At 34.9% G+C, this 21,806-nt stretch overlaps 1 protein-coding gene across 1 annotated transcript in view; it reads left to right on the top strand.

Annotated features, from left to right (window-relative positions):
* ACTR3 (actin related protein 3) overlaps positions 1-21,806 on the top strand; it is a 50,111-nt gene that overhangs the window by 20,210 nt on the left and 8,095 nt on the right. The window contains exons 2-7 of the mRNA XM_043487511.1: positions 4,600-4,655; positions 7,998-8,122; positions 13,724-13,834; positions 16,781-16,876; positions 18,308-18,415; positions 21,064-21,207. Coding sequence (XP_043343446.1) covers positions 4,600-4,655; positions 7,998-8,122; positions 13,724-13,834; positions 16,781-16,876; positions 18,308-18,415; positions 21,064-21,207 — 640 coding nt within the window. The remainder of the gene's footprint in view (positions 1-4,599; positions 4,656-7,997; positions 8,123-13,723; positions 13,835-16,780; positions 16,877-18,307; positions 18,416-21,063; positions 21,208-21,806) is intronic.

Raw genomic sequence — 21,806 nt, 5'->3', positions numbered from 1 at the left:
AATGCAGAGTTCCAAAGAATAGCAAGGAGAGATAAAAAAGCCTTCCTCAGCGATCAGTGCAAAGAAATAGAGGAAAACAACAGAATGGGAAAGAGTAGGGATCTCTTCAAGAAAATTAGAGATACCAAGGGAACACTTATGCAAAGATGGGCTCGCTAATGGACAGAAATGGTATGGACCTAACAGAAGCAGAAGATATTAAGAAGATGTGGGAAAAATACACAGAAGAACTGTACAGAAAAGATCTTCATGACTCAGATAATCACAATAGTGTGATCACTCACCTAGAGCCAGACATCTTGGAGTGTGAGGTCAAGTGGGCCTTCGAAAGCATCACTATGAACAAAGCTAATGGAGGTGATGGAATTCCTGTTGAGCTATTTCAAATCCTAAAAGATGATGCTGTGAAAGTGCTGCACTCAATATGCCAGCAAATTTGAAAAACTCAGCAGTGGCCACAGGACTGGAAAAGGTCAGTTTTCATTCCAATCCCAAAGAAAGGCAATGCCAAAGGATGCTTGAACTACCACACAATTGCACTCATCTCACACGCTAGTAAAGTATTGCTCAAAATTCTCCAAGCCAGGCTTCAGCGATACGTGAACCGTGAACTTCCAGATGTTCAAGCTGGTTTTAGAAAAGGCAGAGGAACCAGAGATCAAATTGCCAACATCCGCTGGATCATCGAAAAAACAAGAGAGTTCCAGAAAAATATCTATTTCTGCTTTGTTGACTATGCCAAAGCCTTTGACTGTGTGGATCACAATAAACTGTGGAAAATTCTTAAAGAGATGGGAATACCAGACCCTCTGACCTGTCTCTTGAGAAACCTGTATGCAGGTCAGGAAGCAACAGTTAGAACTGGACCTGGAACAACAGACTGGTTCCAAATAGGAAAAGGACCTCCATCTATTGCAGGAGTTCTATTCTATCACAGTTGAAGGTTTTACATTAAGAAGAGACTGACTTGGAAGTATAAAAAATGGGGGCACTAGCCCTCTACTGCAACCCACACTCTTGTCTGTGGAGTATGTTTTTCCCAGGGCCAGTCTTGCCTTATGAGATGTCTCACAATCTGTCTGTGGAGTATGTTCTCTCTATAAATAAATCCACTTCTTACCTTTAAAAAAAAAAAAGGGGCAGTGAAAGGGTTGAAAAAGCAGATATAAGAACTAATCTGAAAAATCTTCTACAGACTGACTTTCATTTATGGATACGGGGATAATTTGTACCATAGTGATAAGCCGAAGAATTGATGCTTTTGAACTGTGATATTGGAGAAGACTCTTGAGAGTCCCTTGAACTGTGAGGAGATCCAACCAGTCCATCTAAAGGAGATCAGTCCTGGGTGTTCATTGGAAGGACTGATGTTGAAGCTGAAACTCCAATACTTTGGCCACCTGATTGGAAGAGCTGACTCATTGGAAAAGACCCTGATGCTGGGAAGGATTGACTGCAGGAGGAGAAGGGGACGATAGAAGATGAGATGGTTGAATGGCATCACCGACTCAATAGACATGGGTTTGGGTGGACTCCAGGAGTTGGTGATGGACAGGGAGGCCTGGCGTGCTGCGGTTCATGGGGTCGCAAAGAGTCGGACATGACTGAGCGACTGAACTGAACTGATAAGTATTTAAAAGTTCAAATATCTGCATGGCCTTTATCTGATTATTGGGGAATGGAAAATTTGGAGAGAATGCATGAAAAGAGTAATTGGAGTTGACATGGTTTAAGTGTGTCCTTTATGCCAGGTGCTGTGCTCAATGGTTTACCTTGTTCTCCTGTTAAATACCCTGAACAGTCAGTCTTGAGTTACTGCTGTTTATTTTACAAATGAAGGAATCAAGACTTAGGAATTATTAGTAAATGATACTTGTACTCAGAAGGGCAGAGGTAATCAACTATGTGGGAGGTTGTGAAAATTTTCCTGGAAAAGCATTGGCATTTAACCTGAAACAGTGTTAATAGTGGCTCTGTGGCACGGCATGAGTTGGTCTTTTTGGAAATTGTTTGTATTTTTATGGTTTGGTAGTGTGGCGTTCTGTCAGGGCTGCTGGAAGATGTTGTCAGAAGCCAAATATTAAAGGGGGTCTTTTGTATGTCTAGCAAAGAAGTTTTATTTATTTTTATAGCGTGTACAGTATGGAATTTTTGTACAGTTGGTCAGTGGAGCAGTATCTCATTTTGAACAGTTTATGTTTTCCCCTTATTTTTAATGTTTTAGTCTGTTAGCACTCTCAGATCTTGAACTTAATTTTGGGGCTAAAATGTACCCCAAAGAGAGATCCTCCCATCATACTAAAAAATATTTCTGCTGAAACTATTAGAATCCAATAATATCACAGTAATTTACCTGCCTACTGTTTAGCAGTGTGTTTGAATATGGAGTCAAACTCTATCTGTGGAGTGTGTTTCTCAAAATATCATAATGTAAATACTTTCTTTTTAAAGCCTGCTTATAGATAACAGGTTTTTCCTTATAGCCAAAAAGTGTCCAGCTGTCTCCTAAGTAGCCCCCAACATGCTGCTTGTGGAAGCTCCGCTTTTCTAGCCATCCTTGTTGTTATTTTGTTAATGTAAGACGTTGTTTAGTCTCTCTATCGCGTCCAACTCTTTTGGTGACTGTATGGACTGTAGCTGGCCAGGCTTCTCTGTGCATGGGATTTCCCAGGCAAGAATACTGGAGTGGGTTGCCATTTCCTTCTACAGCGGATCTTGCCGACCCCGGGATTGAACCTATGTCTCCTGCATTGGCAGGCGGATTCTTTACTGCTGAGCCACCAGTGAAGCCATTGTAAGACTGTAGGTTGACTCTATTATGGCAAACACTATAAAATTTATACTTTTTTTTGAATAGTAATGAATTCAAATGGTATGAAATACTATGTGATAAAAAAATCTTTTTTACCCTTGCCTGTTACTTAGTTCTGTTCTCTAGAGACAACCAAAATTATGAATTTCTTTATACTCTTCCAGAGATATTCTGTGCTTATACAGCCAAATATGTTTTACCTGTACCCTTTACTTTTTTACAAATGTCACATTGTTCGGTACCTTGATTTTGTTCAGTTAACAAAAGCATTTTGGAGATTGTTCCATATCTATACATAAAGAGCTTTTTCAATCACTTTTTTAATAGCTAACTAATATTCTGTCTTTTAAGCATAGCATATTTAATTAGTTTCTCATTTGATGGCTCTTTATTTTCACTTTTGCTATTATAAGCAAGATGGTCATGAAACACCTTATTGTATGTTATTTTGTACATTGTGAATATCCCAAATAGGATCAGTTTCCAGAAGTGCAGTTTCTCATGAAAAGCTATGTGTACTCAGTTTCTCAGTTGTGTCCAACTCTTTGTGACCCCATAGACTCTAGCCCTCTAGACTCCTCTGTCCATGGCATTTTCCAGGCAAGAATACTGGAGTGGGTTGCCATTTCCTCCTCCAGGGGATCTTCCTGAGCCACTCCTGCATTGGGAGGCAAATTCTTTACCACTGAGCCACCTGGGAAGAAACAGGGGACACAGAAAGACCCTAAAGCCCCATAGACTCCTTCTCAGTTTTAATGACTTGTAGCCAGGTAGCCAGTTGCCTAGCTTTATAAAAAGTAAGATTGTAGTTACTAGCTGCCAGCAGATACTGTTTTGATAATGTCCAGTGGCATTCAAGCCTGACGCATCTCAGAAAATTCAGCTTGTTAGCAATGCAAAGACTAGTCTGAAATTATACCCATTGTGTCACCTCGTTATTTCCTTGGATGTCTGAACCATAGTTACTCTATTTTGACTTTTAATATTTTTCTTATTAGCCAAAGCAGATATCATCTTTAACAGTGTTAATGTTTCTCTGTGTATGAGAAGATGCAGGAATTGGGACTCATAAAATCTTTTCCTGACGATATCCAACTCTCTGAAGGCTTGTTCTGCCAGTTTTTCCAGAGCACAGAGTGCCTGATTCCTGATCTCCACTCTAATCTCCTTTCAGTGGTGTTGAAGGTCAGCAGCTGCAGTGGCCATGATTTAATCTTTGTAGAGGTAGATGGCAGTTGCCAGTTTCCAGTTGGCAGGGTCCCTTCGGGTCATAAATCTGACCATGGTTTGAGGGTGCCGTTTGGTCCTGTTGTGCTGAGACTGCTCATTCCCAGGTCTGGCAGGGATGTTGCTTATAGGCCACTCCGTGTGCTCTGCTGGACTAGGTCATAGAACAGTATCCGAAATTCTCTGAACCACCTGTATTACTGGCCTCTTGATCCAGGAAAATAGTCCCTCTTGTTGCTTCTTCCCGTATCTAGAGTTACACTGTTAAAATCATTGATCTCATATGGAACTATATATTATTTTATCAGAGGCTTAATCACCCATTTGGTGATACAAGAGACAGCAGTTTTGTAAAACAGTTGAAATACAAATAATAAATAAAAGCTATGGGTACTTAACAATTTCGAAAGTAGAAATGTTTAAATGAATTGAAGCTATGGGATTTTGTATAGTATTTACCCAGAATGGACTCTTACTTTATAACAAATAGAAATCTAAGAATTAATTCATAATTGCCAAGATATTAGTGAAATACTTATAAAATTCTTTTTGTTTTTCAGGTATACAAAACTAGGATATGCTGGAAATACGGAACCACAGTTTATCATCCCTTCCTGTAAGTATTTCTTTTAAGTCACAAATAAGCTGACTTAATATCTTTTTCTTGATAAAGTAAAAAAGAAAAACATAATCATTTCAACACTGTAAGATTTAGTCCTTTAGAAACATGATTTGCCAAGTTCTAAGTGTAGCCTCATTTCTGTACCTCTGAACGTTTATTTCAGATCTCTTTTTAGCTCTTCGTTTACTATATCTATGAAATACCTTTTTAAAGACAAAAATGAATGAGCTGGGAATCCGCTTTGAAGATATTGTTACTAATAATGTGTGTGTTACTGTTAAGTACAAAGACCATCCTTTGATTTGTGCTCATGATTTTTGCAGGGCTTGTGCTTGTTGACATCCTTAACAAAAGCCCATGCTTCAAAATAAGGATGGCATCTCATCTTTAGAGATGCAGACTTCAGCTGTTCTCTAATACTTTATAACCTTACTTAGGTTATTTTTGTTCTGTCTTATTTTTGTTAACTTCGCTTTAACTGACTGTCCAGTTTCAATAATTTATCTTTCAGATGTTTTTAAAAAATACTCTCTGACTTGGTTTGTTTGTGCTCTTATTTGTTAGCCTGGTCTATGTATCTGGTCCTTGATGGACATATTTTGGACATCTGACTTTTAGACAGTTCACCTTCTGCACATTATATAGTAGCATTTCTCACCTACCTGACCTACCACCAGGTTAAGGCTTTAGCATATCAGACAACAAACTTTTTAAGCCATTCCTTGGTGGTGCTAACTCGTAGGTGGTTTAATTTTGGAAGTATTTGTGTGACTGAATATTTTTGTGTATTCCTACTGATTTATGAAAATGAGAAGGAAATAGAAAGATAAACATGCAGAGAATAGTGAAAGCAGCTTAGGATTCAGAGTCTGTAATTTTGAGAGCAAGGTAGAAATCACTAGACTTGCCTGAACTACAGATCTCTGGACTCAACTGGGCACCCATCGGACATGAACGAGTAGTTTTGTTGTTTATGTATGGCAAGAACAAAGTTAAATGTGTGAAGATGTGTCAAAATTATCTCTAAAGGGGGAGCTATTATATATTTCTTTCATTCTCTAGAAACAGACCTGTTTGACTTTTGCACTTCTGATAAACTTTTGATATATTTCTCTAAGGATTGATTATCTGAATTTAGGCTGTGTTACCTAAATCTAATGCTTCAATACATGGAATGGCTTTTAGGTGACACTGATGAAATAACTTATCCATAGGAATATAGTGGTGTTAATTTGTAGTACTGTTGTTCTTAACCTTGATTCAAGCATATTTGTTATCTACATGGAAGGACAGATTTGCTTTTTTTCATTTTCGTCCCAACTTTACATATCAATATATTGATAGTTTGTTTAAGATTTTGATGACAAATATTGGCTCTGTTGCTGACTAAAATAGAGTACTTTTGCAAACTAGTACTTGACGTTAGTTATGTTTGAGTTTAGTTTTATACCATGTGTATGCTTATATTAAGTTTCCCAAGGCTGCTAAGGCAAAGTACCAAAAACCAGGTGGCTTAAAACAACAGAAGCTTGTAGTACTGGCAGCAAGAAGTCCGAAATCAAGGTGTCAGTGGGGCCATGATCTTGCTGACAGCTCTAGGGGAGAAGTCTCCTTGGCTCTTAAAGCTTCTGGTATCTCCTGACAGTCCTTGGCATTCCTTGGCTTGTATATGCATCACTCCAGTCACATAGCTAACCCTATGTGTCTTCACATTGTTTTTCTTCTGTACATGGATATGCCCAAATTTTGTATTTTTATAAGAACTCCAGTCATTGAATTGTAGCCCATCCTAATCTCATTTTAACTTGAAAGACCCTATTTCCAAATAAGGTCACATTCTGAGGTAGTAAGTATTAGGACCTAAATATATCTTTTTGGGGGCACACAACTCAACCCATAAGATGCTGATTTTGCAATTTCTTATTTTGTAATCTTTTATAAGGCATTGTGTTATGATTAAAACATTTATTTCAGGAGATTCCTGATGTGTTAACTCTGATTCTTGCAAAATTTATTTTTGCTTATATTCTTAAGTGCTGTATTAAGTCTTAGTTGAAAGCCTGTATAATTTTGATATTTTAAACCTTTGGTTCTCATCACCGTTGTATCCTTTCTCTATTTCATCTCTCTGCCAAAATTTGCAATTTTAGTTTTCATTGTCTTATGAGAGGTTGTACCATGTTAAAAATCCATTTGTGTATGAAAGAAAAGATTTTTGATTGTGGAGTTTTTTTTCACCCAACTAGTTTTAATGCTGCAGGTATAGTTTTATAATGAGCAGATATAATCATTGCCACTGGTGAACACAGATATTTGATCTGGAAAACCTGTGGATATGGTTCAAAATTATTTTCATAATCTTTGTCTTTTAGGAAGTTTGTAGTGACGCATCTGGATATCTATGTGCATTTTGCTAGAGAAGCAGCATTTAGAAGTAGATTAGATTTAGAATTTCCTTCAGTATTTTCTACATACCTTATTAAGGATATAAATTGTTATTAACTGAAAGTGTAACTGTTTGAATGGCCCATCAGCTTATGTGCATGCATGTTTTTGTTGTTTTTTTTTTTTTTTAAATTTTTGGCCACTCCTCATGTAGTATCTGACCAGGGGGTGCACCCATGCAGTAGAAGAGCTGAGTCTTAACCACAGGACCACCAGGAAAGTCTCCATGCAGATATTTTGAATGAAGAGCTGTTTAATTTGAAGGATTTAGACATTTACAACTTAGTTGAGAAATTAATAAGTTTTAGGTTTAGAACTGTGTGCTAGTTTTTGAAATTATATAAGGAGATTGCTGGGGGTTTTACCTGAATGATTTGAAATTTCCCTTTTTATATGTGGATTAAAGTTTAACAGGTCCTTATGCCAGTGTTAAAACTAAGCTAGTTCATAGTGCAGACAGGATAGAAATATGAAAAAAGTTTAAAAAAAGTATTTCCCCATGCAATTTTCCTACTTTTATTACTGGTTTTCAATTTTTTGTTTCTGATTGTCCAGCAAACCTGTGTTGACTTGGTGGAATTACAGTGTTACTCAGATGAAAATAGAGCTTACATAGTTTTTAAAAACATAACTGAAACATTCCCACAGCAGTATTTCTCTTTTGGGGGCTTTTTATATTTGAGGCCTTGTTTCTGGGTAGAAGTTGAGATTTCATTATATTAAAGGAATTTTGTCATTTTTTAATTAATGAACTTTTTGCTTTAATTTAGCAGTTAAATATATTAGATCATATTCTATGTAATAATACTTTATTATGAAAAAATACAAGTGAAAAATTTGTCTCACTTGAAAAAAAGTTTTTGACATGCATAAATAACTTCTGTTTTAAAGGTATTGCTATTAAGGAGTCAGCAAAAGTGGGCGATCAAGCTCAAAGGAGGGTGATGAAAGGTGTTGATGACCTAGACTTCTTCATTGGTGATGAAGCAATAGAAAAACCTACATATGCAACAAAGGTATATTTTTATGATTTGTGTAATTATAAATAACATTTTATTTAAAAAAATTAGTTCGTTTAGTAATTTTGCCACTCAGTTACAGGATTAATACTCTCAGCCTCTTCACAGTAGAAATTTCTTCTTCCCTTGTGACTTGTTCCAACCTTGCTTTAACTGTATTATTCCCCCCCGCCCCAAGAGGAATATTTTAGCTCCTTCAAGTAACTGGTATTTACTTTTTCAGTCTCAGAATCATCAGTGTGATTGTCTTTCTCTTGCCTCCACATTATCACACCTGGAAATACTTCCCATCTTTATTCAAACCTCCACTATTTTTCTCCTGTTGAAGCCTGTGTCATCTGAAAGTGCACTCTTTTATCTTTTTCTCTTTCTTGTTTGTTCCCTACCCATCTTCCTCCTGCTCCTTATTTATTGAGATATAAATTGCATACTGTAAAATAGGTAAGGCTTAGTTATAGTTAAAAACAATTTTAGTGACTGTAATCATAAAAGTTCAGGATGGAGAACAAATCTAGTAACCCAGGTACCTTCCTTGTGTCTACTCTCAGAGTCACTATCCCCACCTGCACCAAAAGGTAGACACTATTCAAATTCACTTTGCCTGATTTGCACATTTCTTCCTTTATACGTCTGTTCTTCCCTTCTCATAATTTATTCATTAACAAAAAAACTACCATGAGACAAGTGCTCGGGCCTGGTGCACTGGGAAGACCCAGAGGAATCGGGTGGAGAAGGAGGCGGGAGGGGGGATCGGGATGGGGAATACATGTAAATCCATGGCTGATTCATGTCAATGTATGACAAAAACCACTACAATATTGTAGAGTAATTAGCCTCCAACTAATAAAAATAAATGGGAAAAAAAAAAAGAGAGAAGAAAAAAAAAAAACTACCATGTATAAACAACTTTAAAGTGCTGAGATTAAATAAGAAAAATGACTTTCCTGACTTCAAGACTATTGTAATGGGGTGGAAAGAAAGGCTTTGAAGAAGTAATTTGAAGTGGTTTGTATTTATACAGATATTTGGTTATACAGATATTTTGTTCTTGGAGCTTATAAACAAGACAGAACTGGAGATAAATATTTGGAAGATATTAGGGACTTTTGGAAGGGATAAGATTCTCGAGGGGTAGGCCTAGCACAGAGCTTGGTCAATGCACCATTGAGATTTGGATGGAGGAGGAAAGCCTACAAAGGATTCTGAAAAGGCATAGTTAGACTGGGTAGACAGGAAGGAGCGATAACAGTGTGGAATGCTGCTATCAAGTGATCCAGAGCCCATACATTACTTGCTGTCTTTAGCTGCAAGGATATTATTTGTAACCTTAATAAGAATAGTTTTAGAAGAGTAATGAGCCTGGATTGAAAGTATAGGTTGGATTGTGAATGGTCAGCAAAGTAGGCCAGGAAAAATTAAAGGATTAATCCTGTGAGGTTTGGCTTTGATTGGGAAGGAGAAATAGGTAAGTTGTGGGCATAAGATGGAAGAGACGTTTAAATGCTTAAATGCTAATGTGAGAGAATCATTAGAAAAAGACATCAAAGTTACAGGAAAGGCAGACTGTAATACAGGTCGATGACAAAGCTAGAGGGATGGAATCCAGAGCACAGATGATCTACTTCATACATGGAGGATCTCTTAAATTATAAAAAATTGAAAAAGAAAAAGAAGTAAGTGTGGAATCAGTTTTACAGATTTGGTGAGGAAAGTCAGTTTGGCTTCCTGACTGTTAGCTCCTGCTTTCCTTGTGAAACACATGATGACATTTTCTCTACTGCTCAGGAAATAGGGGGGGAAAGTGAAGTCTGAGTGATGGGGAGAATATTTAAAATCATCAATGTTGAGAGTAAAAATGAAGAGTGGGGAAACATCAGCTTGCCAAGTATATTTATGTCCATTTGGGAATAGTAGCTATGAATTCTTAGTTTTATCAGCCAGTTCTGTGTGATTTGTATGATCAGCATTCTGGATATAGGTTAAGTTTAGGGTAGGATCATGCCAAGTTGTGTTTTGGTAGATGGAATGACAAAAGGAAATATGAGCAGAGTAAAGGGGCTCAAAATCTAAACTGTGTGTTGTGAAGGGGGATGGGTTTTGGCTAGAGAAAAAGTATACTAGAGAGAGATGTAGTAAGGTGCTGGAGTATGCTAGAAGGATAAGAAGTTGTGATCAGAGAGGGGGTGTATTTGCATTTCAGAAATTTAGAGATGATAATGATACTAAGATCTAGACTGGCCAAAATGGAAAAGACACCTTCAGAGGTGGTGAAGTCGGTGAACTGAGAGGCCAGAGTTCCTCTGCATTGATTCTATTCTCTTAATACACTTTCAGGTCTACAAGATGCAACAGGCACACCCAAATGACAAAACTTCTTACATTCCTGCCTTCTTTCCTCAGCATTTTAGCTGTTGTTTTATTTTCCTCTTTGTTGTTTTAAAAGCAAACTTATTTTGATAAGCTCTTTGTTAAATCCAGTTATATCTTGGATATAATTGTCTTGGTCTTTCTTGATTTGTCTTTCTTTTTTTTTTTCCCCATTTATTTTTATTAGTTGGAGGCTAATTACTTTACAGTATTGTAGTGGTTTTTGCCATACATTGACATGAATCAGCCATGGATTTACATGTATTCCCCATCCCGATCCCCCTCCCACCTCCCTCCCCATCCCATCCCTCTGGGTCTTCCCAGTGCACCAGCCCTGAGCACTTGTCTCATGCATCCAACCTGGGCTGGTGATCTGTTTCACCCTTGATAGTATACTTGTTTCAATGCTGTTCTCTCTGAACATCCCACCTTCGCCTTCTCCCACAGAGTCTAAAAGTCTGTTCTGTACATCTTTCATAAGATTACTCTGCTGGCTCTCTTCCTAACATAGGCAATTTTTGTTATTTGTTACTGTTCATTTTTTCCCCTGTACTGTCACTGGTTCTTCTTCCTTTGCCTACTACTCAAATATCAGTATTTTCCAGGTACTGCCCTTGATTCTCTCTTATTTAAGACCTTTTGTAGATGATCTCATCCACACCTTCATCTGCAGGCACGGCCTAGATCTCTACCCAATTCCTTGACCTGATTTCCAGCTGCCTACTGTCACCTACCTAATCTCTGGCTTTTGAATTTAATATATTCAAAACAAAATTTTTTATATATACTCCACCCTTGCTTATTCCAAGATAAGGCAAAATACATTTTTGGTATCTTGGTTGATTATAGATCCTTTTCATCCCGATTTCATAGTTAGAAACCTGTTGATATCTTTGTGAGTTTTTTCTCACAGTGACAGAAACCTTCAGTCTGGCCTAACATCATTTACAGCACAACTGGGGCTCTTATTCTCTTTTGTTCTTTTAAGATTCAGTTCAGCTTTCCCAGTGCTACTATGATTATCTTCTTAAAAATCAAAGCTATTTTTGTTTACCCTGATAGAAAATTTCTACTGATGTTCTATTTCTTATAGAGTAAAACACCAATACAAAGCAAGTAATAGTTTTTGAGAACCTGGTCCCCTTCATCTAGAAGCAGTCTACTTATCTACACCCCTTTCCCTAAAGGCACAGGTATTTTTCATTGATAACTGTTGTGTTTGTATATTATGCAGTGTTTGTACATATTTTTTGCTATTCTCTATTTACATTTTCTTCTACCTCCCACTCTGAAAACAAAATTAACAAGGTTGCTCCTTTAAGACCCAGCTTAGATACGACCTCCTCAGTCATAGAGAAGTAGGAGCCTTCATATTTTCTCTCTGAAGGCAAGTTGTTCATCTTGTCCTAGGTACTTTATTTCTTTAAAAGCTAATAGTGTATTGTTTGTGTCTGTTATATTTCTTTCATTAGATAGATTCTTATGACAGGATGTTCATGTCCTTAGCATTTGTGCCAATGATTCATAGTAGGTGCACAATAATAGATGATGAATAAATGAATATATATCATCTAGAACATTAAAATATGTAAACTTCCAGTAATGTTATAAAATGAATGATGTAATAAGTACATCTCTTTCCTTTCCTAAAGCAAAGTGAGGAGTTCAGTTCAGTTGCTCAGTCGTGTCTGGCTCTGCAACTCCATGGACTGCTGCACGCGAGGCCTCCCTGTCCATCACCAGCTCCCAGAGTTTACTCAAACTCACGACCATTGATTTGGTGATGCCATGCAACCATCTCATCCTCTGTCATCCCCTTCTCCTCCCACTTTCAATCTTTCCCAGTATCAGGGTCTTTTCCAATGAGACAGTGAGGAGTAGAAGTTATTTTTTAAGTGTAATGCTTTAAGAAGTATCTATTAGAAGGCTTTGGTGAAATGTGGTTATTAAAAATGAATAGATAAGAGGTTTAATGATGACTGAATGACAGTAGGATATTTTCTTCGTTAATAAATTGAGCCTTAGGTACTGAGTGTATATTTATACTATGCATGGAACTATATTTTAAAAAATGTTTTCTTTTATAAAATTTTGGAAGAGTTTTGCCTAAGCTTTTACTTTGCTTGTTTAAGGAATTCTTCATATATTCAGAATACTAATTTTTGCTTTAGATTTATCTGTTGTGAAACTGTTTTATTGCAGAGGTTCACAAACTTTCTTAGTGCCTTTAGTGTTTCAGTAAAAGTTTTGACAGTTTTTTGTCACTTAGAAGGATTTGTAACAGTCTGTTGAGTAGCAACTGTAGCTACTTGAAAAAAAAAATGACACTTCTTTGAAAGGAAAATATTTTTGTTTAATTATTAGTTAGTTACTATTAGGATGCATGTGCATATCAGGTAGGTCAGTTTCTCACACCTGGAATTAGATTTTGTATCACCATCCTCATTTCTTAATTTGCTTTTTTATATTTCTTATTTTATGGATTTTTGGGGGGAGAGAGATTTAATTTTTATCATAGCAACTGCTGGTAATCCAGTTTTTCAAAGAAGTGATGTTACTGACTGATGTTGAAACTGTACTGTTTTAAACTAGTAGATATGTAGTGTCAAACTGATTCTGAGCATCACCAAATTTCCCTAGAAAATTGAAAGTACTTGCGATGTCTTTTTGAATTTTCTGTAGTTCTGCCAGGTTGAGTTTTGAAACTGAGTCTATACAGATATGTATGACTTGTCTTACAAAATTTTGCTTGCTTGATTTACGATTATTCTTGCTATTTACTTACCAGCTGTTTTTTATATATTAGACACACAACAAATATTTGTGAGAGCTAATAAAGAGTAAGCAAGTTGTCATAACCTGTAATTTTCACAAGCTGAATTTTAATGGGGTATGTTTCTATTATATAATTTTCAAAAATCCAGAAAGATTTTTGAAATGCAATCTTTCATCTAGATTGAATAGTTTTTAATATTTTGACATATTTGCATTATTTTTTTTAATAGAAACATCTGAAAATATGTAGAAATCATTTCCTTTATCTCTAGTTAAGTATGCATCTTCTAATGATCTGTGTGTCATTACACCTAAGAAATGCTTCCCTCTTCTAATATTTTTGGTATTACTATTATTAATATCAAATAATAATTAGATATTGTTTTATATTAATAAATATCAAAATTTTGATATTAATAAAGATTTAATTCCTGTTTTTTTTTTTTGTTTTAATAGTGGCCAATCCGCCATGGTATAGTTGAAGATTGGGATTTGATGGAAAGGTTTATGGAGCAAGTGATCTTTAAATATTTAAGGGCAGAACCTGAAGATCATTATTTTCTTTTGGTAAGCACAATTTGTAATTTCAGTGAGGAAATTTTTGAAGAAGCTTAATGAGAATGTTTTCATTACATCTGTACTCAATAGGCTATAATTTATTTGTCATGTATCTAAAAACATTGTGATAAATCTGGATCATTTTTAGTATCTTTAACGTATATTTGAGGGGAAAAAGTTGGAAACATGGCATTTTTTTTTTATTAAACAGCGGGTATGATTTCATTTGTGATTCTTGCTAATAAAATATGTAATTTAATTTTTAAACTTTTTTATCAAAGCAATGCATGTTTATAACTTTAAAAATTTAAGTGCTATGGATTTAACTTTATAAAACAGCACTTTCCTTCCTCACCTCTCCCTACTCTTAAACCCTTGATCCCCCAGAGGCACACGCTTTAAAATTTTAGAGTTTTTCCTGATAGTTTTCTTATGTATTTCTTCTACTTTTTGTTTGTTATTTTAAATATTAGATACTATAATTTCCTACTAGGAAAGATGAGTATTTTGTTCTTTTCCTTTTGTCCCCCCTCCTTAACACAACATCCTTATCGTCTTCCTCTTTCTGTGATATAGTTATATCATAATTTTGGGTAAAATTAATATTTTTTATTATGGTGACTGTATACACATAAATATGTGAATATACATATACATAAAGTTCAAAGAACCTTGCATTGAGCACCTGCAGTCTAGACTCAGCAATCAATTTTACTGTAATTGTCTTAGAACATCTGTTTATTTGGTTATCTTTCTATTACTCCATCTTACTTTTTAAATCACTGCAAAGAGTTGCAGATTGAGTCATTTCGCCCCTAACTACTTTAGCATACATTATCATCAACTAGGGGCTTCCCGTATGGCTCAGCTGGTAAAGAATCCGCCTGCAATGTGAAAGACCTGGGTTCAATCCCTGGGTTGGGAAGATCCCCTGGAGAAGGGAAAGGCTACCCACTCCAGTATTCTGGCCTGGAGAATTCCATGGACTGTACAGTCCATGGGGTTTCAAAGAGTCAGACACGACTGAGCGACTTACATGTCATCAACTAGAGTTTATTACTGTTTACATTTTTTTCTTTTATATAAAACTTACATTCTTTAAAATCACACATCTTAACCCTACCATTTTATTGGTTTGACCTGGCATTGGCAAACTTTGTCTAAAGGTAGATAGGAAAGATTTTTGGCTTTGTGAACCATGTGGTGTCTGTTGCATCTGCTTAGCTCTGCTGTTGTAGGAAAGCCACCATACGCAGTACTTAAAGGAGTGACTGTGGCTGTGTTCCAGTCAACTTATTTACAAAAAGAAGGGTAGCCTGGATTTGGCCTGCAGGATTAATGATGTCTTAATCCTTGCCCTTCTCTGGTTTTGACAGATGCATATGTCTGTGTAGCCCAAACCCTTATCAGAATACAGAACATTAATTACTGTTAAGCTGCAAATTATCTCGTGCCCTTTTCCACTTAATCCCTACCCCCATCTCTTGGAGGCAACCCTTGTTCCAATTTTTTTCCCCACACATAGACGTTTTCCTTATTTTTGAGTTTCATATAAATGGAATTGTATAAGATGTGCTCTTTGGTAAGACTTCACTCACCGTGATCTTGAAGCTCATGCGTGTTGTTGGATTTGCTGGGTCATACTCTGTTTTGTACTCACTGCCCATTTCCCTGTTGAAAATCACCTGGGCTGTTCCAAGTTTGTGATAGTTAGGAATATTTTGGATATTGTGAATGTTCTTATACAAGTCTTTTGTGAACATGTTTTTATTTCTCTTGTGTAAACACCTAGATAAGGAATTGTTGTGTCATAGGATAGCTGTATGATTGATTTTATAGGAAGGTTTCAGAACTTTTCCCAAACGACTGTACCTTTTTGCACACCCACCAACAATGTGTTATTGATCTGGTTACTCTGTGTTCTATCTAACATTTCATATGTGTCAGTCTTTTTAATTTTAGCCATTCTGGTGGGTGTGAGCTTTCTCATTTGGGTTTTCATTTGCATTTTTCTGGTGACTGATAACATTGAGTACTTTTTCATGTGCTTATTAGCTATTTGTATATTTTCCTTGTGAGATCTTCTGATTAAATTTTATTTTGTATAGAATTCTGTTTTTCTTGGAGTGAATAATTTAACTGCCTTGGTTTTTTCAGTTTGCTTAATTTTACACATAACTATTAGTAAATTATCTCCAAATTCTTGAACATAGTCCAGAGCCTTCCTAAATAAGTTTAAATACATCAAGTAGCTTAGAAGTTAAAGGTTTTATGAATGGAAAAAATCTAATCCCAGTTAATTGAAAAAAATTTCTATGGTGTCTTTTAAAATCTAGAACATGATTTTATTTGCAGTGAATTTAAGTTTTATCTGTCTTTCCTTTTGCAAGTTGTGCTCATTAAATTTAAGGAATTTTTCCTTAACTCCAGGTCAAAAAGATAATTCTGTATTTCTTAAGTTTAAGTTTTGCCTTTCAAGTTTAAGTATTTGAGATAACAAAAATAATTGAATAGTCAAATCGACTCATGAGAATATCTTATGTGGTTTCAAGCTTGGTGATATAAAACGATTTAGGTATTCCTGAGGCAAAGGTGAATCATGAAGTTCAGGATTTTGGGTGCTGTTCCTTAGGTCCTTTCTTGCCTCACTGGGATATGTTCTGACCCAGACTTACCCCATAGGTCTCTAAGTGATGTGGTGTATGCAGTCACATAACTTAAACTGAGGAGAACTGTGAAAATATCTCTATTTTATACTCTAGCAGTTACATGTATGTATAGATCTATTTGAATTCTCTAGTTTTTCATTAGCCTATGTGTCTTTGTACCTCTGAGTTTAATGACTTTTATATAAATATAGTGTTTGAAAAATACATTATTTCTCACTTACAAATTGTCTATAAAGTTATCACAGTAATCTGATAATGTCTATTTAAATGTTATTCAATTTCATAGACTGAACCTCCACTGAATACTCCAGAAAACAGGGAATATACTGCTGAAATAATGTTTGAGTCCTTCAATGTTCCTGGCTTGTACATTGCTGTACAGGTAAGCAAGTTTAGATGTCAAAATAAGCATGGCTCTTAAATTTTAAGCTGATTTAATTCAACCTTAAAATATTTGTGTATTTTTCTTAATTTCAAAACATATAGTTTTCTATTGAATTGATAATTTAGAAATCATTAGAGCAATGGAACTGTTTAGTGAGTAAAAGAGAAATGTAGAAGTAAATTGATGGTTTTTGGATAAATTAATAAGGCCTTTCGTAGAACAGAAATAAGCGAACTCATATTTATTCAGAGTTCATGTCAAAAGCTTTGTATACACATTTATTTACCCTTATAACATTCGTTGTGTCCTTCTTTGTAATCTGTTTTGAATTAGTTACCACTACATATGTTTGACCATTGTTGCCATCGTGCCCCTCTGTATACTGTATATCATAAATCCCTATAATGTTTTGTCGAATTTAATTTGTATGAAATTAAATCTGTATGGAACAGTGGAATACTTTCTCTCCCCTGTTAGGAACAGAGCTTACTTCTTACTTGTTTCTTAACCCTGTAGCAAATGTGATCCCTGGCATATCACAAATGCTTAACAAGTATATAAATTATTGTGTAGTTCTGTTAGCCCATAATGATTATGGTGTGATCCAGTGTTAAAGTAAGAGGATGGTCTAGTTACCTTTCTAGATTCCTTTCAGCTATTATATTGCAAGTAGATAAAATAAAGCCAGCTTAATACTGTTTTTAATTAATTATCTTGTTTGAGGCTTGGATTTGTATGAAATTTAGTTTTTTTAATTGAACTAGTTACATTAATTTCTTAATTTGTAAATGGAAAAACTTATACTTTATTGCTTATGCCAAGATTTTTTATAGAAAAACATTATTTCATCAACTTTGTTTTCCTAATTAAATCATAGTATTTGGAAGTGTGCAGTGGTCTTTTCTCTGCTCATATAGCTTGTTACATATTCCTGAATGCATGTTGCATTTAGAAAATTTGGAGCTAATCTTTTTTAAGAGTGACACTTGTATATAGCCATCTATGTATTAAATAACTCATGGTTGGTGTCTCTACCTTACTTGCACCTTTGTGTTTGTTATAGGCTAGGCCATATATATATACACAAAGTTTAAGTCCTGTACTGTATTATCTCATGTTAGTCTCCTATATGTTAGTACTGTAGTATCTCATGTTAGTCTTCCACTTTTTTTTTGGCTATAGGAGGAAAATGGCCCTCACTAAAATATGGAAAATTTATAAATATGCCCCTAAAAACTAATGTGAGCCTTTAAGTTGTCTTAATAATATGTAGGATATAAACAATTTTATTGTATAATGTAAGTTAATTCTGTGTATTTTCTTTCCAAAGATACTACGTTTACAATTGAATAAAGTTCTACAATAAAAAAATTTTTCTATTAACTGTTTATTTCATTTTCGTGCCTGCCATGTTTCTTTTTGTCCAAGGCCGTTCTTGCCTTAGCTGCATCTTGGACCTCCAGACAAGTAGGAGAACGGACGTTGACCGGTACGGTAATAGACAGTGGAGACGGTGTCACTCATGTCATCCCTGTGGTAAGGATATTTTACAATTACTGAACAAGATAGCAGTTAACATCTAGCAAGGTTAAATTATATGGATTAATGCCACCTTAAAAAAAAACTTGAAATATTATATTTATTTACTATAATTTGGTCATTGCTCAGCTATAGTAGTGTTTTGCTCACATTATTTGAATTTTGTGAACAAATTCCATTTTTTTTTTCTTTTTTGCTGTAGGTTTGTACTATAGTTAAAAATAATTAGAAAATTATTAGAAGTTGTTTCCAATTTGTAGTTAGGAAATGATGAATTCTAGTATCTGGAATGGAAATGTGCCTTTCTTTTCTTAAACATGGAATTCAGTTTTCCAGTTTGGATGTATGTTAGCCAGTGAATGTGCTAAGTCACTCAGTCATGTCTGACTCTGCCACCCCACGGACTGTAGCCCGCCAGACTCCTCTGCCCATGGGATTCTCCAGGCAAGAATACTGGAGTGGGTTGCCATTTCCTACTCCACAGCCAGTGAATAGTTTTTCTTTTCTTCTTAATTAACAGATTTCATACTTGTGTTAGCGTTCTACTAAAGTGGCAGTTAGTTGAAAGCACATGACCATCAATGACTTTTGGGGAATTACATTTTTGAATTAAAAAGCTCAAGTTGTGGTTGTGCTTTGCATGGACTTAATCAAGCACATTAAGAAAATTGCATCAGATTGGATTATTTGTGAGAGAAGGCATTTTTCTGCCAAAGCCTTTCTACTACTAATTTTTAACGACAAATTAAATATTTTCATTGTGCCCAATAGATTCAGAGTTATTACTTGAATTCATACTGATCTCTATCGGCTTGGTATATATAGAAATATTTCTCTTTTAAAAATTTTTTATGTTACATTGACTATCATGTAAAGAATGAAATTGTTTTGAACTTTTATTTCTTCATTATTCTTATTCCTCATTTTAATGCACTGGGCAACCTCTGTTGACAATTACATCCTCAGAGTGATTATTAGGTTAGATGTAATAATTCACCCTCCTGATATCATAATAGTTTTAGCAATACTTGCCCTTTTTAAAAAAAAAAAAGAAACTTTTTTGAGATATAATTCACACGCCACACAATTCATTCATTTATAGTGTACAATGCAGTGTTTTTTGTATAAAGTGCATCATTACCAGTCAATTTTAAAACATTTTTATCAGTCTAAAAAGAAACCTTATATATCTTAGCATTTACTCTCCCCCCTTACCTTTAGCCCAGTCTACTTTTTCTGTCTCTATAGTTTTGCTTGTTCTCGATATTTCATATAAATGGAGTTCTACACTAGTACTTCACTTATTATTATTGCCAAATGATATCTTATTGTATGGCTATTCTACATTTTATTGTATTGCATTGGGGGATATTTTAATATCTTGGAAATTAGGGTGTATCTAATAATTTGATAGCTTTTTTTATAATTTAGTTGGCATATTTTTCTTAGTGCTACATATTCTTTTCCTTTTTTTTTTCCCAGAATGGGAACAATAATAGCAACCTGTTTAATAGAACTGTTTTGAGGATTAAATAATGGATACATGTATGCTGCTTAGAGATACATAAAGATTCTTAAATTGTTCATTTAAAATTCTCATTTTAACCTCAAGATCTACGTTGTAGATTATATTATCCTTTAAGGACCTCAGTTTACTTACTTATAAAATGCAAATGAGTTCCTTAACATCACCAAGTAGGTCATGGGGCTAGGATCTGAACTTGCTCTGCCTGACTGCAGTCTTTTCTTAATATCTACACAATTAAGCAATAATATCTTTATCCTTATAATTAATATTGGAGTAGGTAATTTGCAAAAAGAAGCTACCAACTTGGAACAGTTTTATGAAGCATATTAAGAATTGGGTATTCCTGTTATTTTTTCCTGCATTCTTTTGAATTAATGGGAATGTTTTTTATAATTTCATTTTATCTTTTTTACTGACTTAGCTATGCTGTGTATTGGTTTGTTATTGTCATTTGATTTTGGTGAGTTTTGCTGTATAGTTTATAGTAAACATCTCTAACTTACCATAATCTAATAATAATACTCTACCTTTTCATAAAATAACAGTGTTGTTAATGAAATCTAATTTTGTTACGTTATTTTTATCTGCTTCTGAGTTGTAGAAATTTATGAATTCATTCTGCAAAATTAAATTATTTGGAATTATGATGGTGCATGGACTATCTCAGGCTTAAGTTGGTACCTACTTCACTAGAAAAATGATAGAAAATATGTGTTAATGATCAAATTTCCTACAATGCAATTTAAATTTCTTGCTGAAATTATAGAAAATTTAAACAGTAAATTCCTATTTGAAGTCTGTTATCTAAAACCTTTAATGCTTCTGAAATTCACTATTTCTTTGTTGTTGAATCATTTCAGTCTTTGTTATAAACTCTTACCAGTGGGATAATAAATCTAACTTGCTGGCCATTCTTATTCATGGTGTCTGTACAGTATTGTAAATTCTGTGGTAAGTTAGCTATGAATACAGTTGAGGAATAAAGACTAGAAGCATTTTCTTGGAATGAAGCAATACTTAAGGATACAAACTCAGTAATCTGAGAAATTGATCTTTAGTGATTAGTTTAGGTGATTCTTGAAAACATTGAAAATAACTTGACACTTTTCCCCTCCAGGCTGAAGGGTATGTGATTGGCAGCTGTATTAAGCACATTCCAATCGCAGGACGAGATATCACGTATTTTATTCAGCAGTTGTTGCGAGACCGAGAAGTAGGAATTCCTCCAGAACAATCCTTGGAAACTGCTAAGGCAGTGAAGGTAAAAAATTATGCTGAGAACATAATTCAGTTAGAAATGAAAGTCATGTTTATAATATTAACTGGAAAAATTCTTAAGTCAAGAACAGTAGTTTAACAAAAGCTTTTGTTACCAGTTACAAACCACTATTCTTAATTTATATTTTTTTCTCTGTATTTCTTATAGGAGATTTTGGGGTCTTAGCAACTTGTTGCTTGCTCTCACCACATTTCACATTTGAGAAGACTAACATATAAGGACATTGATACAAACTGACTTCAACATACTTACTGTCTTTAGTAAAATAAATGTAGCATGCCTTGGAGGTACTGTGGGTTCTGTTCTGGCCCACTGTGGGAAAGCGAGTATCACAAAAAAGCAGATCGCACAAATTTTTTGGTTTCCCACTGCATTTAAAGGTTATATTTACACTACAGTCTATTAAGTGGCAATAGCATTATGTCTGTAAAATGTATGTACTTTAATTTGGAACCCCATACTTGAATTAAAAAATATTTATTGCTAAAGCATGCTGTCATCTGATAATGCAGATGCCAAATATCTTCAGTTTGTAAAAAATAGATTATTGGCGAAGCACAGTAAAATGGGGTATGTCTGTG

This window comes from Cervus canadensis, chromosome 15 (genome assembly GCF_019320065.1).
Source record: "Cervus canadensis isolate Bull #8, Minnesota chromosome 15, ASM1932006v1, whole genome shotgun sequence".
Taxonomy (NCBI): domain Eukaryota; kingdom Metazoa; phylum Chordata; class Mammalia; order Artiodactyla; family Cervidae; genus Cervus; species Cervus canadensis.
Note: the sequence above shows the minus strand (reverse complement) of the source record. Positions and strands in the feature narration are given on the sequence as shown.